This window comes from Centrocercus urophasianus, unplaced genomic scaffold (assembly GCF_019232065.1).
Source record: "Centrocercus urophasianus isolate 14NV4802_14NV808 unplaced genomic scaffold, USGS_Curo_1.0 seq_19, whole genome shotgun sequence".
Lineage (NCBI taxonomy): Eukaryota > Metazoa > Chordata > Aves > Galliformes > Phasianidae > Centrocercus > Centrocercus urophasianus.
Genome location: NW_024884744.1, coordinates 3372773 through 3400190, shown reverse-complemented (window position 1 = coordinate 3400190; position 27418 = coordinate 3372773). Strand labels below are relative to the sequence as shown.

Genomic DNA, 27418 nt, shown 5'->3' with positions numbered 1-27418 from the left:
GTCCCCTCCCGCCGCCCGGGCGGCGCAGCATGCGGGCCGGCTCCGCCTGGAGGCGCGGGGCCCGCGGGCTGCACGAGGCCGCCCGGGGCGTCGCGGCGGTGCCCCGGGGCTGAGGCGCTCGGCCGGCCGCTCCCCGCCTCCTCCCCACCCCCCTCGGCGCGGACCTGGGGTCGCCGATGTCTCCGCCTCGTCGCCGCCGCCCGCCGCCTCCCGCCGCTGAGCCGTGAGGGGCGGGGGCGCCGGGACCCCGCGGGGGACATGGGCAACGGGATGTGCTCCCGAAAGCAGAAGCGGATTTTCCAGACCCTCGTGCTGCTGACCGTGGTGTTCGGCTTCATCTACGGGGCGATGCTGTACTACGAGCTGCAGAGCCAGCTGCGGAAGGCTGAGGCCACGGCGCTCAAGTACCAGCAGCACCAGGAGTCCCTGTCGGCCCAGCTACAAGGTACTGCTGCCCGCCTACGGCCACGCATCCCCCTTCTCCGTGTGAGCCTGGCTTCCCGCTGCCCCTCCGCTTGCCAAGTTTTGCTCCTGAGGAGCTTCCCTCCCTTCTCTCCCTGCCGGCTCTGGGGCTGCCCTGCTTTGGTGAGACCCCCCAGCTCCAGCGGGGTCAGACAGCTATGATACAGAATCGTAGGGGTTGGAGGAGACCTCTGGGGATCGTGAGTCCAATCCCCTGCTAAAGCTGGTTCCGTACAGTAGGTCATATAGGGAGGATCCAGGCATCCCTCACTCCCATGCGTTGTGTAGAGTGCCTGCAAATCCCAAAGGCACGCACAGCATGCTGAAGTTGGCATGAGTGAAAAAGGCAGCTATGCTGCTGCTCAGCAGCACAGAACACCCCACTTCTGGGATTTCCATGCCTCTGTGCTGTCCCAGCTGTACTTGTTCTATTCATAGAATCATATCGTAGAATGGCCTGGGTTGAAAAGGACTGCACTGATCATGGAGTTTCAACCCCCCCTACTATGTGCAGGTGTGTTCTATGGTGCTTACCGACTGTTCTGCTGCAGAAGCACAAAGCTGTAGTTCCAGGAGGACAGGTAACATGGAAATAGCTCCAACAGAGGGAGGAATGTTGTAATAATTTACTCCCTGAAAAAAAAAACAAAACGTTTGAGTGTGAATTTCAAATAAACTATATGGATAATGAAACAACCTTGAGTTTCTTGGCTTAAAGCTGTAGCATAAATGCAAGTTCTTAGGGATGCATTAGATGTGGGCTTTGTGTACTTGGTGAAAAGCTGCTGATCTCTGACACGCAGGAATCAGATGCAAAGAGGCAAATACATATGCAAAGCATCAGCACTCTTGGGGGTGCAGAACCTGTCTAACTGTGAAGTGCGAGGTTATCAGACCAACACATACAAAGTCCAGAGCCAGGTTTCAGACAGCTTTAGCATTTTTTTTTTTCCCCTCAAAATTGTGTAAAACAGATGAATGAACTACTCTAACAACTGTAACAGAACTTAAGGGTGATCTTCAACCAGACTTGTCTGTGTGGGAGCAGACATAAGAGCATGCCTAGGAGTGTGTAGGTTTCATACAGAGATAGCAGAATTAAGAGTCTAATAGAATAATCCTATAATGGTTTGTAACTTGAATGTATTTAGCTGTGACCTGAGCCCTCCATTACTTTGTTTCTCAATTCCAAGCAGAAACGCTCTAACAAAAAATAATTAAAACTTTTCATTTTAGTTGCCAGCGAGGTGTACATGTTTGGCTGGGAGGTGGGTATGTGGCAGAGGGCTAAAAGGCTACTTTTGCTATTCTGTATATTTGCCAACAGTATTTGAAGGGGAAACAGGAACATCTTGTTCTCAGGTTAAAATTCAACAAGTTAGCTTCCTCTGTTGCTCTGGCAATGCCAGAGAGGAGCATGCAACAAACTAAGCAAACAGAGATGGGCTTTGGATCAGATAGGTTAAATGCAGACTGTTAGTTCCTGTGTTCCCCTTTTGAAACGTACCGTCAGCTATCCCAGCCAGTTCATGGGGGAATCCCTGTAGATTTTGTATGGTGCACTCTGGAATGGACTTCTGGGTCGTCCTCGGTGTTTTTGCTGGAGGGGTTTGTTAGTGGTGGCAGCACGGAGGCCTCGGGGCTCTGCCCGGTTAACTTGAAGGTTCACAAACACAGAAAACCCAGAGCTATTTCTGAACGCTTCCCGCTTTGTTAAACTCTTCCGTATGGAGCGACAGGAGGGAATTAGTTCTGAACAGGGATGTGTAAACAACATGACGTGCTAACAGAAAACCTTGTGTTCGCAGGTGCAGCATCTGACTGCGCTTTGAACTTGTAAATAGTCCGGATTTTAAGTCAACAGTGTTTCTGTCACTAAACAAAAACAGCCCTAGACCAAAGCTGCATCTCTTTGCCGTCCTTTGTGACACAAGAGAGATTGTTTTTGAATTACTCTTTTGGGAAAATTGCATTATAATTAAAGCAGCACAGCTTATCTCTTCCATGTGACATAATCGGTTTCTCTAAGATAACGTTGAGTCTTGGAGAGTGCGCCAAAATCTTTTAAATGGGAAGTAGCTGGAAGGGCTGGTTCACTTGCATTGCATTGCCAGGAGGGAGAGAGCGGGTGTATTCACAGTGGCTGATTCCTCAGTGCTTTCTGCTCTTTTCTGGGTGATTGAATAAGACTTTAAAGCTCATTACCAGCAGAAGAGAGAATTGAACCCCGGACTTGTACTTCCTGAGCAAACATTTCATCAGTAGGCTTTTATTTACTTAAAAAAGGAAAAAAGGCAACTTTCTGGAGTTGTCCTTTTGAGGATCCTTTGCTGGGCTGGCGGTGCTCCTGGAAGGGCTGCTGGGCTGAGGTGTTGGGATGGCAGTGAAATACTGTCTGTCCTCTGCATCTGGTTGGGTTCAGCTGGGACTGATCGGGCCTGTGGAAGAGCTGCTCTCCTGGCTGCACAAAGAGAAACACTGTTGGGGTTTCTGGGTGAAGTTTGAGTTGGTCTGTGAAATGCTTAAAGGAGCATAGGTGATTCCTAAGTTTGTTTATCTGGTCAGATTTCAATGCCAGTTGAAGTGTAGGCTCCCTTTGCTCCCTGCTGTGCCTTCTACACTTTTCTCTCTGCACATTTTTTCAGGGCTTTAATCTATGCTCGGTGATAGGAAGCTTCTTTTTGGTACTTGGCAATTCTTCATGCCTGACAGAGCAGCATTTTCTGATTCTGCTTGAAAAGCCAGTCTTGCATTTTTATGCTTTTCATGGCATTGCGTTATAAATGCAGCATGTGAAGCAGGCTGAGTCTTCTGTACAGCCAGGGGAGAAGAAAACAGGACCTAAATGTACGGCATGTACAGATAGCTGGAAAGTGATGCTGGAAGAGATGTCAAAATCGTTTAGCATGTGCACTGGTCTGAAGAGCGGTGCATATGGCTGTTGCTGTTGGGTGTTCTGCTCTTTCAGATGTCTGCAGCTTGTGGGACTCAGCTGAGAAGCATATGTGCTCGTGAAATAAGGTCAGGTAGTGATGGGAGCAATGGCTGATGTGGGCAGCATGGGAAGGTTAGAGGCTGGACCTTAGGCACGGCCTTCAGACAGCTCACAATGGGTCACCAACCAGCAGTCCAGGCTGCCCAGAGCCACATCCAGCCTGGCCTTGAATGCCTGCAGGGATGGGGCATCCACAGCCTCCTTGGGCAACCTGTTCCAGTGCCTCACTACCCTCTGGCTGAAAAACTTCCTCCTCATATCTAACCCAAACCTCCCCTGTCTCAGTTTGAAACCATTCCCCTTGTCCTATCACTGTCCACCCTTGTAAACAGCCGTTCCTCCTCCTGTTCATATGTTCTCTTCAAGTACTGGAAGGCCACAATGAGGTCTCTCTGCAGCCTTCTCTTCTCCAAGCTAAACAAGCCCAGTTCCCTCAACCTTTCCTCACAGCAGAGCTGCTCCAGCCCTCTGCTCATCTTAGTTCCCTCATCTGGACCCTCTTCAAGAGCTCCACATCCTTCCTGTGCTGGGGTCCCAGGCCTGGACGCAGTGCTGCAGATGGGGCCTCACAAGAGCCGAGCAGAGGGGGATGATCACCTCCCTCTCCTGCTGGCCACCCCTTTTTAGTGCAGCCCAGAACACAGTTGGCCTTCCGGGCTGTAAGTGCACATTGCTGGCTCACGTCCAGCTTCTCATCTGCCAGGACCCCATGGAAGAAAATGTCGAACTTTGGCATTTTTACCTCCTAACAAAATTCTGATTGGCAGGAGAAAGTAGGGCTACTTCACATTGGGAATTAAGCAGAGGCTGCATTTTGAGATGAAACAAAATCTCTTGGCTGCTAAGAAAACCCAAAGCCATTGTTATCTGTGAGGTGTTCTGTTGAGAAGATGATCTTCTTGGTAAGCTGATTATTTTAAATCTCATTCTCAGAGCATTAATGTATTTGAAACATGAAGACAATCTTATTTAGTATTTCTTAAAATGATAAAAACAAAACTTGATACTGTTTGCCTCCTGCAAAGATGCCATCAAACTAAGTCTTAAGCTGCTGACTGTATAGGAGCAGACTTCATTGCTGAAACAGATATGTGTTGACAGCTGTAGACAAACCTGATCGTATCTTGGACTGCTTTGAGATTAATGCATCTACAAACGGGTTTTTAGCTCTCACAACTTCTGTCTTTGCATCCTCTGGGCATGAGGTAATTCCTTGTGTACTGTTTTAATCTGTTTAATCTGTCTTAATCTCTAATCCTAATGACAGCATAAATCTAGTGTCTTTTACTACCTTCGTTTTCCTTATCTTTCTGTTGGAGCCTTAATGTATCCGCTGCCTTCAGGCGATCTCTGCAGTCTGAGATGTACTGTAATCTTGGGCAGCAACCCAGCAGGGGCCCTGAACTCAGGAGGTCAGAGTTGGCACAGTTGCAGCCAACGTGTGGCTTTCCACAAAACTGTCTCATCCAGTACTGCAAAGCTCCAGCTGAAAAGCCAGTGGAGTTCCTCAGTGCTTCTTGGGCCTCTCAGCCTAAACTGAGGCCCCTCCTGGGAGGTGACCTGCTGGAACTTCATCAGACCCACAGCAGCTAGATGCACATACATGTGCAGAATGCATCAGCAGCATAGTTCGGGTGATGGCTTGCTGTGCTAAGCACACAACGTGGGAAGAGTGGAAGAGGGTGGAAAAGACCTTGCAATTGTATTGACAGGTTTTTTTTATAGTTAATGTCTGAGGTTGCACACTCCCAGAGAGGTTCAGTTACAATTGTAAGATTATGTCTTACATACAGCGTGCCAGACACATTGTCTCATCGGGCTGGATGTTTTTGCTGAGCTGGATACAGGATACTCAGTCAGTGTATCTGGGTGGGGCGACTGCATGATAGTTTCCATCCACTTTGAGCTTTAAGTATTCAGTGTAGCATCTCTTATATAGCTGTAAAGATACCTCCAGCAATTTGTGGCTAGTATAGTTCAGTAATTTTGTAATAGTATCCTTGCACAGAAATAACATTTAAATCTGTTCTGCTAGATGTCAGTCCTGTTCTGAGCTTTAATTGTAATGAAAGCTTAAATAATTGAAATTACTGGGGAAAAAAAAGAATATGCAGAATGATTAAGGTAGAATCTTTTCACCTTTTGTTGGGTGGCTCGTGTTGGTGGGTTTCTTGTTTGCCTTAATGATGAGTGAAAGGCATGACTTTCATGTCATGGAGGCTGAGGTCAGTGCTGGGGGAATGCAGTCTGTTTGAGCATTCTTTGTTTGAACAAGTCTTCTGTGCTGGATGCAATTCTGTTCTTTTTCTGGCCATCTAGAATAAACCAAAGTTCCTGAGAAAAAAAAAAAAAAACTGCAACTATATTTTCTCCTCTTCCACAGTTTTGTTTTTTTGCTTCCTCCAAGATGTCCAAAGTTGGCCTTGTTTCCCTATGGTGACTCAGGTCCCCATGTTCAGCAGTCATTTCCAGGGGTGATCACAGATAAGTGCAGTCTGCTCGTGCTCCTGGGGGCATCTGTTCCTATCCATGCCACCACACTGAATAATGATGTTGTCAGTGTTCCAGTTAATCTGTCCTACTTGGATGCATGTTTTAAGGTTTTATAGGGATCTTCTATTTAACAAATAACAAACAAATCACGAACCACTGGCTCAAACAATTCATTTCTGTATGCAGTTCTTCAAAGCATCCACCTGAAGCTGGCTCCTGGCCCCTGCATTACAGCACTCATGAACAAACTGGAGGAAGTGGTTGAGCAGTTTTGTAAGGTGATAATTACAGCTGTTGTGTCACTTTCTGCCACGTTCCGTTATGATAAACCAGCAGATGGAGGTGTCAGTTGGGATAGTTGGGCTGTGTGGGGAATCGGCAGCATTTCTCTTCAGTGCCAGTTTTTGCTAATTTCTGGATATATATATAGATATATATATATATATATATATGAGAAAAAATGTACATGGAAAATATACATACATAGGATTTTAACGCCACTAGAATCACTGGACTTCTTCATAAAGTTGAAAGGAGGCCAAAATGATTTTTGAGAGCAAGAACAGGCTGTTGTTTCCTGGAGCTGAAAGATGGATGAGCAGAGCCAGACAGTCAGAGGTGACGTGGAGGAGGAAGCTGTTGTCTCTGGAGCTCTTCTGTGTGTTTGTGTGTTTTCTACAAAGGGATCTCCTGCGTTGTGACAGAAATGGCAGAATAACGGAAGGAAGAAAATACAAAGGAAACAAAGAAATGGAGTTATTCTACAAGGGCATCTGCTAACCATCCCGTGTGGCTTAAAGGATAACTTGAGCAGCATTCAGGCAACTCACCAGCAGAGGAATTGAACAGTCTTGTAATTGTGCGTGGCAGAAGGATATCTTACAAATGCAATCATTAAAATAAAGTTAAAAATGTAAGTCTACATTCACTAAACAGGTTTTGTACTCGAAACAAAAGAACTAACGAAACCACTTCAGCATAGACAGGAGTACAGGAAATGCCATATGGGAGGTGAGATCTTAATGTGACTGCGTGTGTCAAAGCCATGTGTGGCATGAAAGGCTGGAAGAAATCTTTGGAGTGTACAGGAAATCTCCTCTGGGATGGAAAATATGATCTTTTTCCAAATAAAAGTCATGTCTGGAGCCTGGCAGCTAGGGATTAAACGTTCAATCATGTTTAATAATCCTTCTCAAACTGGAATAGCTGCTGCTAAAAATAAATGTTCGCTGCTCCAACATGATAAATACCTTCCCTCACCCCACCTCTTCGCTTGGTTTTTGCTTGGGATTTGTTTTCAAACCTTTTTGTTTCCTCGAGGTGGTCTTACTTCTAAGAGAGTACACGAGGCAGGCTGAAATAGGATTCTGTTAATTTAGATGTTTACTTCAGTTTGGAAATTGATTTTCACATCATCCTGATGGTTGAATGGAGGCCAAAACTATTTCTTAGAAACAGAAGCGTGTCTTTCTGGGGTGAGCTCTTATTAGTGTGCCAAATTCCCCAGCACTGCCCCATTTCACAACTGCATGCAAGGAAAACCTTTAAGATGTGCAGCACTCGTGCACATTGTGCTTTGGGTTTTCCTCTTTTCCGTTTGAGGATGCAAAGCTGAAGGTTTGATAAGCCTGTAAAAGTTTCGTGTCCTTATCTAAAGCCTGCATACATTCCAGGGTGCTTTTGAACTTTGATCACGATTGGTTCTGATATCTTTTCTAATCCATTTCCACACTCAACATACAGAGGTTGGTAAAAGCCCCCGACATAGGGCAGGTTCCACAGGGAGCATCAGTGATGGTTCTTGTCTGGCAACACAGCAGGGACTGAGTTGGATTTTGCAGAGCTGGAAGCAGGAGATCCCACTGTTAAATACAAAGTGCTTTCTCAGAATCATTAATGCCACGCACAACACAAATGACTGGAGAATTAGGTCAAGGCAGTGGTTATTTTTAAGTACAATTAGCAGCACATGGTTTAGTTGCCAGGAGAAATTCTGGTCCTTTGTGGGAACTGGTTGTAATTTGACAAAGCTGTTATCTGATTGTTCTTTACGTGTGAAAGCTGCAGAGTGTAGGAGAAAAGGGAATATAAATGTGATACTGCACGCTGTACTAGCTGTGGCTTGCAGTGAACAAAATGAGAGCAGTCCATCCCTGCCTGTGTACAAAACTGTTCGGTAATTAAGCCAGAAGAATGCTTGTTCTTCACGCACGATCAGCTCCGCATTATCTTGGCTTCTATTTCAGCTCTTTGTTTATAAATTAAAAGCAGAAAACATACAGGGGCATAAGAAATGAAATAGCTTGGATATTTTGTTTGGTATATTGTAGCTGTCTGCTTTCGGTATAAAATACAACTCTTCTGTTTTTTATGTTGGAAGCCTATGCAGCTCTACTCCAGCCCTTGCAGTAGGGGCAGGGCAGTGGCAGGCAGCTCATCCAGCAGCTCCCCGTGCTGTAGGAGGATGTTTCTGCTGTAGGAGGATGTTTCTGGTCAGACGGTCGCAGGCAGATCTCGCTGTCTGAAGCCAGATTCGCTGCCTTCGTGGCATGCAGAACTCAAGGCTCCAAGAGTCTTGCTGTATTCATCATGTGTTCTCCCAGCATGAAGCATTAGCGTCAGATGAGTCAAAAAATCTCATCCGAGATCTAAATTTTAATTACTGTCGTTGGACTAGAAAATCTGTACGGATTGAAGGGGCTCTCACTCGTCTAATTGAAATGGGTTTTCTCTGAACAGAAAAGTAATTTGCATGGGTTCACATTTTAAATAGTTCTGCTTGCAGTGATGAGAATTGGAAATGTAACAGTATTTTTATAATGAATGTCTGTGTTGTACAGACCTTCATGGCATTGCTAGGAAGGTGCCAGTGTGGTAGGGCACGCTCTGCTGGTTCTGTTCAGCTCCACCACAGTCTGAGATGAAATACCATTGGATGTTGCCAAGACTACTGGAATCTGCTGGTTTTAAACTAAGGGTGACATTAAGCTCAGAGAAAGGCTGCAAAATTACAGAAGAGATGATAACATTGCAATTAATAAGACTTGTCTAATGATCTTTGTTTAAATCCCAGTGTATTCTCAGTTTCTCAGTGTGGAAGGTGATGGGAGTTGGGGTGCTTTGGATGCTCTCAGGTCATACTTCTGACAGACCAAGTACCAAAGTGACATAGCTGAAAAACTGCTGATAATGGCAAACTGGAAATAGTTGTTATGTATCCTATAACAGCATATTCTTCTTAGTAGTTTGACTGCAAAGCAGAGGGGACCAACCATGAATATTAAATAACCTTGCTTTCATCAGAGCGCTCCACTCCTGTGTTGCAATTAACGTTCAGCAGCGGTCGTGGTGATGTAAGCTTCTGAGAACATCGTGAGCTTCTTCCCCTTATGAAGAAAAGAAGGTGGTAGAGAAGTCTTAAGTCTTAATTCAAGAACTGTTAAATATTTCCTTATTAATCATAGAAGATGTCTTAGCTGTGATTTTGCTGGTTCTGTTGCTGGGCTTTGCTCTCTGAGGTTAGATCACCTTGCTGTGGATGACAGAAAAGTGTTGCTGAACGTGTTTAAACCAGTAAATTAAGTAGGAGGTGATGGAGGAGAGGAACTTCCCCTCAGCCCTTTCCTCACTTGCTGTTCGGCCCTCTAAAAGGCTATTTTAGGACACGGTGAGCTTTGTTCCAATGTTTCAAAGGCTTCAGCACAGAAGTGACAGAGGGATGTGCCACCCAGAGGGATGTTAATGGCACTGCTCTGAAGTGCCGTGTGAAGGCAGGGCAGCCAGAGCTTAGCAGAGCCAAAATTGGATGTGAAAGGTACAAAGTAATGTGGTCCCTAAAAGCTGAGATGTGGCATTCCTTTTCTCCTTTCTTCCTGCCCTTATCATTATGGCTTTATTGTGCAGGGCTTCTCCCCACGCTTGTTAAAACACCGGGAGGAGCTGAAGCAGATCCGCTTGCAGACAAAGCAGTGCAGTGAGAAATGTTACCTCCAGATCCATTTGTGGTTTGGTCTAATTGCCAAGAAGCCTATTTCCACTCCTGATTGCGTGGGAGGGGAAACCATGATGGATTTTCATTTCTCTCCTGAGTTGCTATGCTACAACCACTGCTTCTTTCGCAATGCAGTTCAGCATTCACGATCTCCAGTGCTCAGATAAAACCATTACTGTCGTGGTGCCATTTTTTTCTTCTTTTCTGGAAACTTACTTGCTGGTCACTTTGTGAATATTCATTAAATGCTTGTTTTGTTGCAGAGGATGTCGATACATTCGTTCATCTTGACTGATGCCCTTGGCTTTGGATGATGAATAGCAAAGCAGAGATAGAAGCTGGATTGCTAATCAATCCTTGTCACCTAAGCCAAAATGTAAACACTTTGTGATAAGCCAGGAGACAAAGAGCCTGCAGAATGCATCTTGCTGGAATTACGAATGCTTTTTAAGGTGCAAGAGGAGTTTTCTGTGGCTGCCAAGATAAAAATCCCTATTTGAGGCTTCCTGTTGAAGGCTTATGCTCGCCAATGGTCTACTTCTCAGCAAATGAGTTTCCTAGTTTTGAAGGAAAAATCACAGGTTCCATTAATTTGTACAATTCCTTTGACAAATGCAAATTAGAAATACGTTTTTGTTAAGTAAACCAATTAGATAAAATCATAAACTGAAACTGTCTTTTGGAATGTTGTAAGCAAACAGTTGCCTCAGATGGTCTTTGAGGGTCACAGGTCGCTGGGGACAGTGACAAGGAAATGCTGCATGCTCCATGTGTGCACTCCTTGGTAGGGGTCTGCTTGTGTCAGCTCTCAAGGGATGGCACCATTGGTCTGTTGGTGCTGAGCTGTGACGCAGAGTGGCTGCCACGTGGTGCAAACCTACTGTTATCCAGGCTCTGCAATTAAAAAGAAAACAAAGTTGTCCAAGCTTTCAGAAGAACTTAGGGATTGATCTTGAGTTTTCCACTCAAGATCTTGAGTTTTAAGTCTTAGGCTTAAACAGAAATCTAGTGTGCTGCTGCACCTTTCAGAGCCATTCTGCTTTGTGCGTCCGTCTCGCTTCCCTCCCGTGGCCATTTGTATGCTGCAGGATCTCCGCTGGCAGTGCTGGGGTCCTGGTTATGTCCTCATCTCTTTACAAACAAGGCAGAAGAGAAGGAAAGAATGAGAAAACGTGTATGTCTGTATCCTAGGAGGAAAACGGATTGGGTAGCTTTCCTGTAGAACAACTGTAGCTGACTCCCCATAAACAAATAAATTATAGTTACTGCTTTCTATGGCTATGCAATGGAAATGATCCAAACTTCGGGTTCAGTATCAGATGCAGAGACGTAAAGTCAAGTGTTGTAAGCAGCCCTTCACCCTGTGACCTCATTCCACTTGTATCTTCTGGGCACATTGTGTGTGGAATATTCTGGGAGGGGTTGGATTTCTTTTCTTTGCATCTATCACTTGTGAACTGAACTGTGTACTAATTTTCTCTTCTTAGTTGTATATGAGCACAGATCAAGATTAGAAAAATCACTGCAAAAGGAAAGGCTTGAACATAAGAAAGCAAAAGAAGGTAAAACATCATTTTTCCCTTTATTTCTGTGATAAGTTGGGTATTTAAGAAAAATGTAACTTTTGTTCAATCTTGAATTACTGACTTAATAAAGCAGTAGGACCAGATCTGCAGATTGTGTTTTTAGGACTTGTTACAGATCACCACAGCATGGCAAACTATGTAAGTCTCTGTTATTCTTAAAACTGATGACTCAATGAATTAAATAACTGCTGTAGCAAAGGTTGAGAGCATTTCCAACAATGACGTCGTTTGGTGGGGCTCCTGATGGCTGCCTGGTGCCATCTGCTGGACAGCTGCCTCGTGATGTGCAGAGGTAATTTGTCATTGTGAAATCCCAAATTGAAGCAAAAGGACCTTTTTTTAAATGTATTTCTATACTTCAGCTTGGTCTTGACTTTCTCACTTTTTAAACTACGCCTCTTTACTGTGATAGAAAAATCACAGAATCACACGTGATGCCCTTTTCCTTTTGAATGATGCTACTGAGAGAGGCTGTGTGACAGATTTGTGCCCGTGACCTTGAACTTCTTGCCCCTGTACCTCATACAAATACTTTAAATATGTTTTTATTTCTGATTTTTTTTTTTTTTAATGAAAATACTTTTTCAGCACTTGAGCATTTTGTTAAGTTCCTCTGTTTCTGAAGATCTGGAAATTGTAACTGCACTGTATTCTGCTCTTAGGAAAGTTTCTACACAAAAGTTATTTAAGTACAGATTCCAAAGTTTTTGGTTTTGTTCTTAATGAGTGTTTTTCCTCTTATGTTGTAGATTTTCTTGTTTATAAACTAGAAGCACAGGAAACCCTAAATAAAGGAAGGGTAAGTCATCGCTCCTAGTACCAGCTTCTGAGATTTCAGTAATATTTGATGCTATGTGGGCTGCAAGAAAAAGGCAGTGCTCTGCAATTACAGCTGTTCAAAGAAAGAGGTCTTACAAGTGCTCACTGAAGGAGCTCTCCTGCATTTCTCCTCTGCCATTCTTAATTATGTGAGTTGCTGTAAGAGATATAACTAATAAGCTGTAATAATACCTTTCCAGAAAACTACTTTAGAAAATATCCTCCTGTTTATACTATAGTCGTTCAAACACTATTATTAGTTCTAAAGGGACAGGGGAGTAAGGAGGTGTTAGAAATCTTTTCATTGCTCAGTCCACAGGGAAAAGAACAGTGACAGCACAGTGACAGCACACTAACAAATGGTCTTTGAGCAGGAAACCACATATAAATACTAGTAATTAAATCATTAAGAAACCCAAACAATAAGGTGTTTTAGATACCAAATGCCAGAAGGAAAGCTGTCACTGGCAGGACCCAGAGACCTGTAGAGCTAGTATTTTATGGAGGCTTCAGGCTGAAAGTGGGGAGAGCTTTGTGAGCTGAGTAAAAGACATAAAAATGCATAGTTGCTGCAGTAAGTAGTAATAGTTATATATACACGCTTGTACGTACATATACACTTGTTATGTTTCAAAGCAAGTGAAGAGCTTAATTTGTTTCTTGATGATGTTATGTCCTTTGGTTTATGACTCCTGGATAACTGCATGTATTGAGGGTAGGAGAATGACAGTACTGTTCAGGTTAGTACTAATGTGTGCTTGTTTGTTTTACAGCAAGATTCAAACAGCCGATACAGTGCACTGAGTGTCCAGCACCAGATGTTGAAGGTGGGTGACCGAGCTGTCCAGTCTCACAGGACACTGGTATTCTGCAGCTTAAAGGGTGTATGGCCTCAGTCATCTCATTCTGAATGTCAGCACACTGATGGTGCTTTCCTTGTACAGCAGTGCTGCTGAAAGCTGATTTACTGTGGTTCTTAGTAATCAGGCTTTCCACTGGGTAGTGTAATCTTTTCAAATGCAATTACCTGTATGGAGCAGTGACTTATCAGACTTCACATAGTTTGGCATCTAAGGAATTTCTCAGACACATTCAGCAGCTCCCTGTGGCACAGTGCAACTGCTGGGTGAGGTGATGCAGCCCTAGAAAAGGAGGCTGCTTGTCACAGATCTCATTTTGTGTTTGAGAGGATCCGCAGGCTGCATGCTTGGAGTAATAAACTTCCTGTTATGAATGCTTCGTATTCATTTAGACTTATTCAATAAACTGCCAAAGTCAATATTAGCCAGATATGCTAATACAGAGCTGTTCAGGTGTCCAACTTGGTATTTGCAGAGTCAACATGAAGAACTAAAGAAGCAGCACGCTAACCTTGAGGAAGATCACCGAAAACAAGGAGAAGAGTTCAGCAGGACGTTCAGTGATCACAAGCAGAGATACTTAGAACTGCAGCAGGAAAAAGAGCAGGAGATCTCTAAGCTGAAGGGTATATTGGCTGTCCATATTTAAGTGTGTGTCAGTCGTGTTTTGTGTGATGTGAGATAGACAGGCACGATGTCTGTTCTCACTAATTAGGAGGTGTAAGCTGGGTCAGACCGATTAGTTACGTTTTCTTTATGATTTTCTGTGGCTTCTTTCTGAAATCTCTTCTTTATAAAAGGAAGTTAATGATTTTTGTCACTTCTATCAGAGATCTAATTGTGCCTCTTTATGAAGGGCCTTCACATACCTCATTTCTCACAGATCTGCTTTTCTCTGTATTTCTCAGCTTCTCTGAAACGTTGCACCTGCATACTTAGAAGATGAGGTGTTCATTTTTACCACTTAGTGCCCAGTTTCCTATTGAAAAGATCTCTTGCAGTTTGCAGAACACTCCAATCCTCATTATACAGTTGCATAAAACAGAAGGATGAGGGGCTCCCCATCATGGCCACTCTCTCCCATGTGTCAGTAACACGAGTTCGTTTTGGAGCTGTCTGCAGGTTTGTCTGCACAGTATTTCACAGGCAGAGGCTGTGTGTATTAGTTTTGCCTTGGCTCTGCACCAGTGAAGTCACACAGCAAGCTCTGGGGCTGAGCTGGACTGCAGCCTAACAGCTTGGACTGTGGGTAGAGCTTGCTTGTGTCTGCTTGCAATATTCCACATCAACATAATGTAAGAAGTGGGAAGAGAAGCCCCTCTCCCTGGTCCCAGAACGTAAAGCTTCTTAAATATGCTGGCCATCTGGGCACCTCTTCCAAAATAATAGCTTAGTCCTTTGGAATGAAACTCACTCACCAGATGCAGTGTGGGGGAAGAGGGAAGAGGGGAGGGTGGCTTCCTCTCTGCGTTTTAAAGATTCAGATTACCATAATGAATTTTGCCATCTGCAGTCCCTAGAATGAATGACAATGCACAGTTCCAGTTGCAGGCTGGGTGCACTGTAATAAAATTTAACCAAATATTATGCTTTTTTTTTTTTTTTTTTTGCTTGCAAATGTAAGATTCTTTATAGGATAGGTGAGAGGTGTAAGGAAAGCAAATCCTACCATTTTGCTAATCCAGGCTTAATATTGGAATTGTGTAGATCCTAAGATATATATTAGAATATTTGTAGTTAGTTCCTGTTATGGTGTTTTAGTGTTACAATACTAAACTGGGTTTAACCTCTGTTGTTTCTTTTAAATAGAATCCCTGTACAATTTACGGGAGGAGAACAGACAGCTGAGAAAAGCTCACCAAGATGTTCATACCCAGCTGCAAGATGTAAAGGTAGGTTTTCTTTTGAAGGAGGGGTGCCAGAACAATTAGCAAATAGAACAAAAAGCCCAAGATTTAATAGCAATAAATGGGCAAAGACTTGTAGTTTCTCTAATGTGGCAAAAGGGAGAGAAATATGGCTGAACTGGATTTGTTGTCTTTTGCCACCTGCACTTAAGGAACACGATCATTTTAAATAAATATATGTTTATATATACTTAAGAAGAGACTAAATTGGAAGACAAGTATTTAGTATAGAAATTTGAATTGGAAATTTGACTGTAAGTAATGGATTGTGCATTTGCCAAAGACAGTGCTGCATTTTGAACTGCATCAAGTGATCTCCGTAGTTCAGAACCCCCTAAGCTTCCTGACTTACCTTTAGAATAAACTTTGTGAAACATGTCATGCTCTTTTTGTTTTTTTGTGTGTGTAGCAACAGCATAAGAACTTACTGTCCCAGCACAACCAGCTTGTAGTGACATTGGAAGACCACAAGAGTGCACTAGCTGCTGCACAGGTCAGAAAGGAAAGCAGCTTGTATTAGCTCTAACCTTCCTTCCAGCTAGTTTCTCCTAGTTCAGCTGACTGTAACGTTATGCATGTAGCCTTTCGCATGGGGAATTTGTAATTAGCACAGTGCTGCACACTGCAGAGAAATGCATGAGTTTAAGGGTTGCTTTAAAGAAGCTGCAGCAACTTACAGGCCTCTGAGGAGATACAAAGCTGTATTTGTAGGCCCCAGAGTGCATGTGTTATTGGTGAGAATCTCTGCGCTTATGGGAGCTGGAGAATTCCTTTCTTTCTGTCTTCTCTGATAGAACTTTTATTAGTTTAACATCTCTCTCTGACTTTCACATGCATCACTTTTAAAGACCTGGATGCTGATGTCTAATCAAGTTTCTTTTCCTGTACGAGTAAGGCTATATACATCAGTGCAAGACAGATTGGGCATATATATGGAGATATAGAAGCTCCATCTGAAATTCAAATTAGTTTCCTTTTTTTTGTTAATCAGCAGCATTGTCTTAGATGTTGGTTTCAAATGAACTACCCGTGTAGCCTGAACTTTGCTAGGCTATGGCAAATTCAGTCAGCTGTACGACCTGTGTAGGTCACAGGGCTGGAAGTTGGGAGTAATGTTGGAGAAAGGAAGGCTCTGGTGAAAGATGAGGGGGAAGGTCGTGAGGCAGTGGGAAGTTGCTTTTGTTCCTGGCTGAACTTTCTTCATCTGAGTGCTTTTCAAGGTCCACAAAATCATGAGTTGCATTAAAAGGTCTTGAGGTTTTTTGGGTTCTCTTTGTTTTGTGCATTGCATGCAGATATTCAAAAGATAGGGAGAGACCAGGAAAGTCTCTCATAGACTGTATAAGGATTCTTAATTTCCAGCATTGAGCATGCTGGAAGCTGATTGTAAGCTCTGTTCCCACTGTCCTCGTTAGTTACCTGCTATGTATTTCTGATCACTGAAACTCACCCAGGGCAGACCCAGAGCCTGAGTTAAGGTCTACCAAAGCCAAAGGGAGGCTCCATTTACTTTTCCTGCTTTTGGATTTAGTTTTGTGTCACACAAAGCCTTTCTGTCTGTAAGCAGAATGTGGCATTTACCATGTGGAGAACCTCATTCAAGTGGAGGATCCCCTGTAGCCTTTCAGAACAGAAGGTATTCAGCACACTCACATAGTTTCTCCTGCAGATCAGCTACAGAAGGCGCACAAGGGATTATTGCTTAGAAATGCAGCTCTGTAAATTACCCTGCTATTTCTAGGTGTATTCTAGACATTAAGCATCAGTAGTCAATGCAGCACTAATGTATTTGTGACCTGAATCTTCAAGGCATTGTAATCTGTGTCCTTTTCCATAGCTCAAACAGCCAGACAGACTCTTTATACATTTTTATAAATCCTGCCTTTCTGCCAGCCTTAATACCTTTTAGGCTGTGGCCTTGAATCACAATGTTCAGCTTAGAATGATTTGTATGGTGAGATGGAGCACTTGAAGTCTGATCTAGACATGCATAGTTTCAATATCCCAGTGCGTTGGTCTCTCTGCGTGGTCAGTAAATAGGGGGAAAAATAAAACTCAAAGACCTACGTATCTGTCTTTTGTTGAGTAAATACTATGTTTTCCTCTAAAATTTCATATTGGACTCTCCAACAGTTAATCAGGAAAGAGAAGTATCCCTCTGGAATGGTGAAAGTAATTACTGTGCGTTCTGCTTTGCTTTTAGACCCGTCTGTTTTAACGGCTGCCTTAGTCTGTTGAGGATGCTTCGAGGTGCGCCTCGCTTCGGAGCTGTAATGCAATGCATCATGTCAATCTGTAGCACTGTGGATATTGTTCTGTAGTATGCATTGTTCATCGATGCATCGTGCCTGTCTGCTGTACTATTGATTGCTATGATACCACTTAACGCACTGAACCACACACACAGGAGCCAGACTGTAAGCTGAGTTTTTAAATGACTTGTGAAATGCACTTCAGAGTTCAGAGTAGTAAATGCTTCCTCCATCTCCATGGAGCAGCAGAGGTGCCCTGCTGTGGGGCACTGCCTCTCATAAGCAGTTGGTCAGCTTTTATAAATCTTGCATTTCTCAATAAGTTTTACTGTGTGACAAGCTTTCTTCTATGCCTATTGTATAGGCAGTGACCAAGTCTTGCTTCTCATGCTGGATTTCAAGGCTAGAGGAAAATATTCTGATCCTGTACGGAGTTAAACTGCAAATCAGAATACATCCTACTGTTACATTTTAGAAAGACTTCAGAAATTTACATTTGGTCTTTTTTTTCTTTTTCCTTACTCTCTTTGCCAAGGGTGTTCTGTGACTTTTGTTGCCTCCGTCCTGTATCTTGTCTGTTGTCTTTTGTAACACCTGTCTAAATGGTGAGGATTTGGCATTTTCATGATGCGTATACGTGCTAAAAGAATTGTGCTGCTTTTTACCAGTAAAGAAGCTGGGGTGCTCTGTTTCCCTCGCTTTAGTCTGCCAAGAAAACTGCATCATCTCCTTCTGACAATTCTCCTGCTTGGCATGAAAAAAACAAATCTTCATCTTTGCCCTATGGGGATTTTTCCAACATTCTTCGCATGCACGTGCACTTTGGCTGCAAAGATGATGATGAATCACTGCTGTTAGGCGCATGGAAGCGACCATTCTTAAAAGCTCTCATCCCTGCTACTCCTAGTAGTTGCTGTGATGTGAATATTGAGTCTTTCTTGCGTATATCTTGCCAGCAAGCTGACTCTGGTGTTTTTCACTATGTTTTATTAAGAAGTTGATTAGGACGTGGCATAATTAATGTGTTGACTTCAGTCCCAGGTAGAGGAATACAAACAGCTGAAGGACACGCTGAACAAAATACCGAGTTTCCGCCAGCCTGACAAGTTGGAAGCAAACGAACAGGCGGAGGTGCGGCCACCATCTCCCCACAGTGAGCTCCCAAAACACCACGAAGCTGTGCCTGGAGGGCATAAAGAGGTATAAAACACTGACTTGCTACACAGGCCGTAGGAAATGGTTTCCATTTGGTAAAAATACTAGCTACGTGCTTAACTTCCATTAGAAATATACATATAGGGCTACTTGGTGATGCTGTTGTATTGTGTAACAGCTTGTTTAGGTATGCAGAGCCAAGAATCAGGTATTGATACCTTCTGGCAGGAAGGATAGCATGTTAAGGCAGCCAGTTGGCTCTCCTGACTACAGTTTCAGTATGCAGGTGGAAATAAAGGTATCTGTATCTGGTGCTTAGCTCTCCTGAAAATATGAAATCTGTAATATCTTGCACTTGTATAATGTTACATGTTTTTCAGAGTGAGAAGCCAAAAGAGAGAGAAGAAGTAAATAGCCAGGAGAGAGATGACAGAGCTGAGTCTTTTCATCTACAAAGAAGGGCTAATGAGGGCCAGCATGCCAAAGAACTGAATATTCAGGAGCAACAAGAAGCTGGAGAGGATGATGAGCAACATGTTGATCAGGCTGAAGAAGAACGCAAAAAGGAACTTGAAGAGGAAGAAATGGAGCAGGCAGGTCAGCCTCAGCACTTAGAAGAGGAGCAGGACCAAGTGCCAGAAGAGCATGAGTGGAAGAAACAGGAGCAGAAAGAAGAAGAAACCAACATATTGGGTGAACGTCTTCCATCAGAGGTATGGAGCGCTTTTCTTACCTACTGGTTAATTAATTCACTGTTTAATTGGAGGCATAGCTCGTCATCGCTGGTCCTGGTACTTTGCTTGCCTGTTCCCAGGTAAAATTGGTGTAGCATTTATAGAAAATTTGGGATTCAAAGCACTTGCACGCATGGGATCAGCACACGCTCACTGCTGTGCTTGCCAAATGCAGCTTAATTAACATCAATTCTGCTGATAAAGAGCAACAGGTGGAAGAAAAGAGCAATCATTTTGAATCCAATGTTCTATTTTAAATTTGAAGCCTGTGGCAGATAATGGGAAGTAGATCATGCTTATGAGCATGAATTGTAGAATAGCCCGAACTGGAAGGGAATCGTGATCAGCACTTTGATGAGGAAGTGTCCTGCCATACTAATTTGGTGAATCTCAGCAAATTGCAGACTTTCCTTTTCAGATACAATTTCCCTCTATAAGCACATTTCCATCCTTGTGTTCACTGCCATTTAATAGGGAATTTAAACTGCAAAGTGAACAAGACCAAAAAATGGGGGAAATCAGTGTGGAGCAGTGGCAGGTCTTGCTCTGTGCAGCTCTGAGTAAAACCATTGAGTGCTGGATTTATGTTCTAGATCAGATCTCTAAAGGAATATACATTTTACTGATCTTTTTTATATTTATGAGTAGGAAAAGCATGGCTTCCTGCAGTTTTTATTTTCTTTGCCACGTTCTCCACAAACACCCCCAAAACTCTCAAAATCTCAAAAAACTGATTTAAATTTAAACAAAGACAAGAGGTAACGAAATAACTTTGTTATAATTTTCTCCGTTGCGTACAGAATCTGCCTAATTTTCCCACTTACTTTTGGTGTCAGAAGTTTTGTGCTTGCTTTTGATCACTGAATATAGGATTTTAACCTATGACTAAAACGTTTCTTTGGCAGGTAACACCGACAAAAGCTGTCACAAAAAGATACAAACCAGCCTACGAACAGCAACTGGAGCAGCAACAGCTTGCAGCCCAAAGAGCAGAGGAAGCCAATCAGCTCAGGGAACACCAGGAATCGCTGCACCAGCAAAGGCTGCAAACACAGCTGTTAAGGCAGCAACAGCTTCAAGAAAAAGAGCTTCAGCTACAGAGAGAGGCAGAGCAAGGAGAAAAATTCTATAAGAGCCGACTGAGGTTAAATTCTTCTCTGTATGTTTGTAATGGACTGTGCATTGCATGGTCTGTGCTCTGGGTATTATGGCATCCATCACAGCACCACTGAAAAGAGGCAAATCCAGTACTGAAATTAAATCAAGTTAGCCTTGACTCTTCCTTTCTATGGCTAAATCTGATTGCTGTTTTAAGAGTGGGAGCTGGTTGGTTTTTTGTTTTGTTTTTTCGCCTTTCACCATGGAAGCCTCTGAAATCTGTAGGAATGAGAGTACCCAGGAGTTAGTGTAGGGAGTGCTCATTCTATAAAGAGCATTGTCTTTCAGGAAAGGTGATGCTAAAAAGTAACAGCTAATATAAAGCTAGACTGGAAAACGTTCTGGCAGGAGTTGGAAGAGGCAGAGATGCGGTATGGTTGTTTGTTTCTTGAAGCTAAAATGCTTTCTGAAGCTGAAATAATGAATTTGCATTTACTTTGCTCAGTCAGCAGGCTCGTTATGATAACATGGACCATGATATTGTGCAAGGGGAAGAAGAGCAAGGCATTCAGGAAGAAGAAGGAGGTAAGGTTCCCTCTGAACTGCCTTTCATGCAAAGTTTTGATATTATTTCACATTCAGCTCAGATTCAGATGAAATATAAACAAAGAAAAAATAAGCAGTTTAAAGCCCCAAGCTCAAGTAACACTGTTGGAACTGACTGAAATACAGGTTTTACTAAAGATCATATCCATATTTCTGAAAGGAAAGGTGTCCTTTTGCTTAAGCTCCTTAGACAGGCCTTTAAGTCTCTGTTGCATATATGGCTTTGCCTATGATTTTCTTTGCTGTCTTGAAATGTAATGATCTTTTAGTGTTAGTTTCCTTCTACAAGTAAAACAACTCTGTTGGCATTATCTGTTTGGTAAGCTTTTTAGGAAGAAACTGCCTACTGCTAAAAGCACCCATGGAAGGTGCTATATGACAACTCTTTTTAAAAGGGCTACCTAGAAACTGCAGTCATACAATAATATAAAAAATTTGTCAGCTTATGAACATGACAACCAGCACCGGGATGAAGGTGAAGATGAGGATCAAAACAATGCAAATGAGCAGCACGAACCAGAACATCAAGGAGAAAATCAGCAGGCTGATGAACCAGTGAGTATGAATTAAGATGCTATGGATTGCAATTGCTGCTGAAATGAAAACCCAGAAGTCTCATCTAACATAATTACACATTACAGAAATAAGGTGAAGCAGAGTTCTGCTGGGAAGACGAGTCTGACAGTTTGAAACTACATCCGAGATCTATTTAAAGTTGCTGCTTCTAATTTGGGAAGAAGTGAAAGAGGGCTTTCTAGTTGGAAGGCAGTTGCTTTTGTAAATTCTTCTGATCTGTGCATGAGGTAGAATAAAGGATTTGGTGACATTTTTATTAGATGAGAGGATGAGAGCCAACTTAACAACCACTGAAACCAGCTGGAGCCTTTCCACAGGAATCAGTGGTCACTAGATCAAAATCTTGTCAGTACCACAAAGCGTGAGTTCTTGAAAGGAGAACAGAACTTCAGCACTGAAAGCACTCACTGCATGCATTGCTCAGAGAGCTAGATGCAGGAGAATCAGTATCATATCTTCCCCAAGTTCAATTTTTTTATAGTGTTGTGGAAAATAAAACTTGTCATCCTTCCTTCCCACCCCGTAAGCAAATTTAGTGGGATAGTAAATATTTTTAGAGGACCTTCATATTGTTGGCTATAAAGATACTGGAAAGACTTCTACGATGAAAAGCAGAAAGAAAATGCTCATTTTTGAATGGCAAAGTGTGAAGACTAAATACATTGTGGGTTTTTTTCCTTCTCATTCATATAAACACAGATGAGGTCAATATTGTAAAACAGACTGGTATCAGATCTCATCTCTTTTAAGCTGTGTACATTAAATTTTTAGGGTTTTTTTTTTTGTGTCAGTTTTCAGATATTCAGTAAACAGAGTCCAGCAGCCTATGTGGCTCTAACATACCTCATGCTAAGGTAGCTTTCAAGTAAAATGGCATTTGGCTGTGAAATTAAATGAATATGTATTTAACATTCATATCTGAAAAATACAGAAGGCAGCCATGGAAGATGTGAACCCTGCTGATGACCCTAACAACCAGGGAGAAGATGAATTTGAGGAGGCTGAACAAGAGAGAGAAGAAAATTTACCAGACGAAAATGAGAAGCACAAGCAGAACAGTGAGAAACAAGGGCATCCTGGAGTGGAAGAACACCTAGTGGTCAGTAAAGGGAAAGAAAGCACCTGTGGGTCCTCTGTAAGAGCAGCACAGCACTGCTTGATGACAGAACACAGCTCCAAATGTAAAGATCCGTTTTAAACCATACGTAGGTGAAAGTATGAAATTACTCCTGGTGATACACCAGTATGTCTTTCATAACTAGCTTTGCCCAACGAGGTTCTGTAATCTTATTCTTAGGGGCCTCTCTAATGACCTTCACACAAAGCACTGCTAGAGCCCCCGTTCATCCAGTCTCCAAAGTGTTGTTCTTTTGTTTGTCCTTGCTGTGCTGTCTCCATGCCATCAGCACTCAATCACCTGTAAGCATTGGCATCCCTTTACCTCTGTGGCCATTGCACTGAATGCTGCACCTTTCAGTTGTGTTCTAACTGTAAGCTCCTCTAGGCACAGATAAGCTGTATTTTTATGGCGCTGGTCTTTATTGGTGGGACTATTTCATTCCTGATTAGCATGGGAAGTATTGCTTGATTTTATGAAGTGATTTTTATTATAATCATTCTGCTGTCTATCTTTTAATTTAGGGCAAATCTAAATCTTACAGCCAGGCTATCATTAATGCTAATGAATGCTCTGTAACTTATTATTTTTTTCTACGCCTTTCTGTGAAGTTTTTACTTTTAGAACAAGAATCTTTAACCCTTTGTCTTCTAAAATTAATGGCTACGTACACAAAAACTGAATTTTCACATGATCTTTCTGCAGATGGCAGGAAATCCTGACCAGCAGGAAGATAATGTGGATGAGCAGTATCAGGAAGAGGGCGAGGAAGAGGTAAGAAAACAGATGTAAGGCATATGTGGATCAGATAGCATAGCAAACATTCATTAACTTTCAAGGCTGGTATCTTTTATAACTGCAAAATGAACCCAGAGCACGTTGCCAACGGTAGTTTCTGACTTTATGAAACCTTGCTAGTGTTTGCCATTACTCTGCTGTGCACTGGTGGACACAGACACAGTTAGTGTCATTGCTGCTTATGTGCTGTGATTTGTTAGCCTTCCATGTAACACAATATTAATTGTGAAATAATTGAAAAGATTAGGCCATTGGCAATGCAAGGATAAAATCCTGCAAATCTCGAGCCCTTTGAAGGTCACTGCAAACCTCATTAACTTTGCACCTCTAATCACACATTGCTGCTCTGGGCAAACTGCTTTCCTGCTCAATTATTTACTGTTTAAGACCGACTTTGATTTATCTGTGCTCCTCCTAAGGATTGCAAGTTAGCCCCTACTGCTCTGCTGGTGGAGTCAAATAGGTGGGAAGCTGTTTGCACATTGCTTTGAGCTGGAGAAATGAAAGGAAGGAAAGGGAACTTTTCCTTCATGTGTTGAATGGCATGCCCATTAACATGCACTACCCTGTAATGTGCTCTGCAGTTCTTCAGTACTTACCTAATCAATTGCTATTTTCTACTTCATACATAATGATTTACAAAACGGCTATTCATTATTCACTAATGGGGATTAGCTGGGATGCACTTAGAATTCAACAGTTCAAAATACAGTACCTAAATCAAACCAGTCATTAGGATCTGGGAATGGCTGGCATTTGGCAATTACTTTGGCTACAGGAAATAATTTGATGCATGTTTCATAAAGGACTAGAACCAGCGTGCCTACTGGAAGCATTAATTGTAAGCAGCAACTGAATGGGTAATCAAGAATGAGGTAAGATGCTGTAACTAGGAATAGTTTCTGCATGAGGTTGACTGAAATATTACACGCTGCTGCTGTTCAAATCTTTTTAAAATATCCCTCAGTGATCCAGGTTTGATAGCTTCTCATCTGCTAGCAGCAATAGCTAACCCCAAACAAAACGTTCACGAGCAGCTTTCACCTCCTGCTCCGAGAAACTGCTGAGCACACTGTCCTGCTACAATGAAGGCTGACAGAGAGAGGGAGAGAAAAGCTAAATAATTTGGCTGTTGCTGCTGCTGTTCAGGAGAATGTGAAAGGGAGCCCTGCTGGAAGTAGCACTCACGTTGATGTTTGTGGCAGGGCTAGGAGGCAGCAGTGAGTAGCAAATACTTTCCAGCTATGTGAAGTGGCTGTTTTCCACTGGGGGAGCTGAAAGGCCTTAGGGAAGCATCATACCCAACTTGTAGGTCACCGTTTGAAGAGTACGTGCACAAAAGCTTACAGTTCTTCAACAGAAAATCCAGTTTACTTCTTTGTAATTTGCACCTAAATACGCAAGGACATGGAAGTGAGGGAAAGTGCTGACAGAAAAGAGAGGACAGGGTTGAAAGAGATTGTTCTTCACTGCCAATCCCTGTTTACTCTTCTGAAGTTTTCCAAGAGCAGTTGTGAGCAGTTTCCTGATTTGTGCTTTCTTTCCTTTAACCTCTCCATGCCCTTTCTTCTTTTTAAAAATCTTTCTTCTGTGAAGATGAGCACATTTATGCCACAGGCTACTTTAAAAAAGAAAAAAAAAAAGATGACTAAAATGTACTGAACAGCTCTGTGCTCTTCAGATTCAGGAAGATTTGACTGAGGAGAAGAAACGAGAACTGGAACGCAATGCTGAAGAGCCATATGGTGAAAATGATGAAAATGTAAGTGCTGTGTAAACCCATAAACTCAGTGGGTGACATGAGAGGATTAAACACTTGGCACAGCTGTGATTGTGTCACAGTGACATTGCATTGTCATGCTTGGAACTTTCCTCAGATGATAGACCTTGGATTTTCACACTTTACCTGAACTTACTTTTGCTCACCCTTCCACCTCCATGTCCACGGTTGGTGCTTAGACACCTTTGGAAAGCTTTTCCTATGCCTGAAAAACAGCCACAACTCCAGCTGCTTCCTTTTTTCTTTTCCTTAACCTCTCCTTGTCCTAGAATGAGGAAACTGCCACTTTCACGGAATCTAATTATTTTTCTTTTAATAAATCAGGGAGATGAAAAGAATAATGGAGAAACGGATCAAGAGCAAGAAATGCAAGATGAGAACAACCATCAGAAGGAAGTTCATGAAGAAAACTATGAGGAGGAAGAAGAGGAGGAAGAGGAACGTGGAGCTGCTGCAGCAAAAACACGCAGACGAGGGGAGATGTAGTCCTCACTTTTTGGTAGCAGACACATTCCTGGTTTTAAGAAAAACTTTTTGGGGATATTTAAGTCCCAAAATAAGTTTGTGTTTTACTCTTTTTACTTTTCTATTAGATGCTCTCATATGTTTATATGAATACAGTATTTTGATACTCTAGATTAGGATTTCTTTTCTATTAAAGATGTACATAAGCAGCCATCATGCAGGTTTCATTTTTCATCCTTCAGGGCATGCTTTAAGAGGCCAATCTGTAATACGCTTCCACTTCATCCAAGCCTGACAGACACTTGGTCTGATTTCAGATACGCTTAACGTCTGAAGAAATACTTGTAGTGCCTAAGCCCAGTCAGCATTAGTCAGTCCAGCTCTGTCTCCCTTGACACCACTCACATGACTAATGGCTGGCCAGCTACCTGTCTGAGGCACAGCCTGCAGTGCTCCTGAAGGCCCACAGGTAGTTTCATTCATTATGATCTCATGGATTCTTCAAATCCTTGAAGATGAGCACATGCCCAGCTGTTTATGGGACCAAGCCTCTTACAGATGCAGGACAGTTATAAAATATGCAAGTTTTACAAGCCTTCAAAATACAGCCAGGTGAACAGCTGTTCATTTTGGCAGCTGTTTATATACAGCTAAATTATGCATTTATTTTAATAAACATTACCTTATTACCTAGGTACTTCAATTACATGCACTACATAGCAGATAACGTAAATGGTGCTATGCTGGGATGCGAGCTGGGAACCTATTTAGACTTGATGATCCTTCATGACAAATCAAAACACTACAGCTGTCACCCAAATTAAGATTTACAGAAGGAGCAATTTTGTCATCCTAGCTAATGTATTAAAAATGTGACCTACCAGCTGTAATTAGATCATCTTCGTGATGTGCTTTCTGGAGACTGGAGAGAGGGTTAAGGCATTTAAAATGAGTTGGTGTGATTCGATGCCAGATGCTGAACTAATTTATTTTTAAGTTTAAGCTGGAAAGATTTCTGTGTCCTCTAGCGTGAAAAATCAAATGAGAGACAAATCCCACAGAAGTTTTTTGAACAGCAAGCATCTCTAGCACTGCATGCCTGGATGCAATGGCAAAGGGGTGGGGAATGATGCAAAAATTGTGCCTTGGTGTAAGCTACGATGAACATAATCACAGTGCACGAATATATACAGTGTTTGTATCGGTACAGACCCTGGTTATTTAATATATGTTGTAAGGAGAGTGGGAATCTGGATTTCCTAGGCCATGCCCCATTGCTGGAAATGAGGCACGCAGTAGCTCCCCTTAGGAAGTGTGTGTTAATATATAAAAGGAGAGGGTTTGGGATTTTTCCCTTTTTAAATAACGATGCATAGCAATGGTTTTAGTTTAACTTTTGATATGAATGTAATTTAATTCATTTTTCTACTAACTCAATTACATTCTGTTTTATAGTTGGTTTCCACTCTCGGTAATTTTCCTGAATGTCTCAGACACAGTGCTTATGTTTCATAGGAATATTTTTGTCAGCAAGTACTTCGGGTTTTTAATTACCATAAATCAGAATTACCTTATGTATAAAAAAAGTTTACATGATACTGTAAAATGTATGATATGTACATAATCCTCAGAATACAATTATTTTGGTAAATTGGCCTGTATTTTTAATGTCACTGTTGCAGTATTTAATTATTTGAGGCATAATAAAACTTGACTGCAGTCAA

At 42.4% G+C, this 27418-nt stretch overlaps 1 protein-coding gene across 4 annotated transcripts; it reads left to right on the top strand.

Moving 5' to 3' along the window:
* Positions 1-203: 203 nt before the first annotated feature.
* Positions 204-27418, top strand: GOLIM4 (golgi integral membrane protein 4). 4 transcript variants are annotated; one of them, XM_042820589.1, is made up of 16 exons: positions 204-445; positions 11429-11503; positions 12277-12326; positions 13120-13173; positions 13682-13832; positions 15016-15098; positions 15523-15606; positions 18401-18565; positions 18901-19233; positions 20160-20413; positions 20858-20937; positions 21401-21513; positions 22466-22633; positions 23357-23425; positions 25131-25211; positions 25554-27418. In XM_042820589.1, exons 1-16 carry the CDS (start codon positions 259-261, stop codon positions 25713-25715), a joined length of 2109 nt encoding a protein of 702 aa, XP_042676523.1. In that variant the 5' UTR covers positions 204-258; the 3' UTR covers positions 25716-27418. The 4 variants fall into 4 exon arrangements, with proteins under 4 accessions (XP_042676523.1, XP_042676525.1, XP_042676524.1 ...); XM_042820590.1 differs by having other exon boundaries at positions 205-445; positions 20160-20398; XM_042820591.1 differs by lacking the exon at positions 15523-15606.

Bases quoted from the DNA above. Each gene is read 5' to 3' on its own strand.
- GOLIM4 (XM_042820589.1), top strand. From the start codon at position 259: ATGGGCAACGGGATGTGCTCCCGAAAGCAGAAGCGGATTTTCCAGACC. The intron at 446-11,428 runs GTACTGCTGCCC...TTCTCTTCTTAG, and splicing joins CCTGTCGGCCCAGCTACAAG to TTGTATATGAGCACAGATCA. The intron at 11,504-12,276 runs GTAAAACATCAT...CTTATGTTGTAG, and splicing joins ACATAAGAAAGCAAAAGAAG to ATTTTCTTGTTTATAAACTA.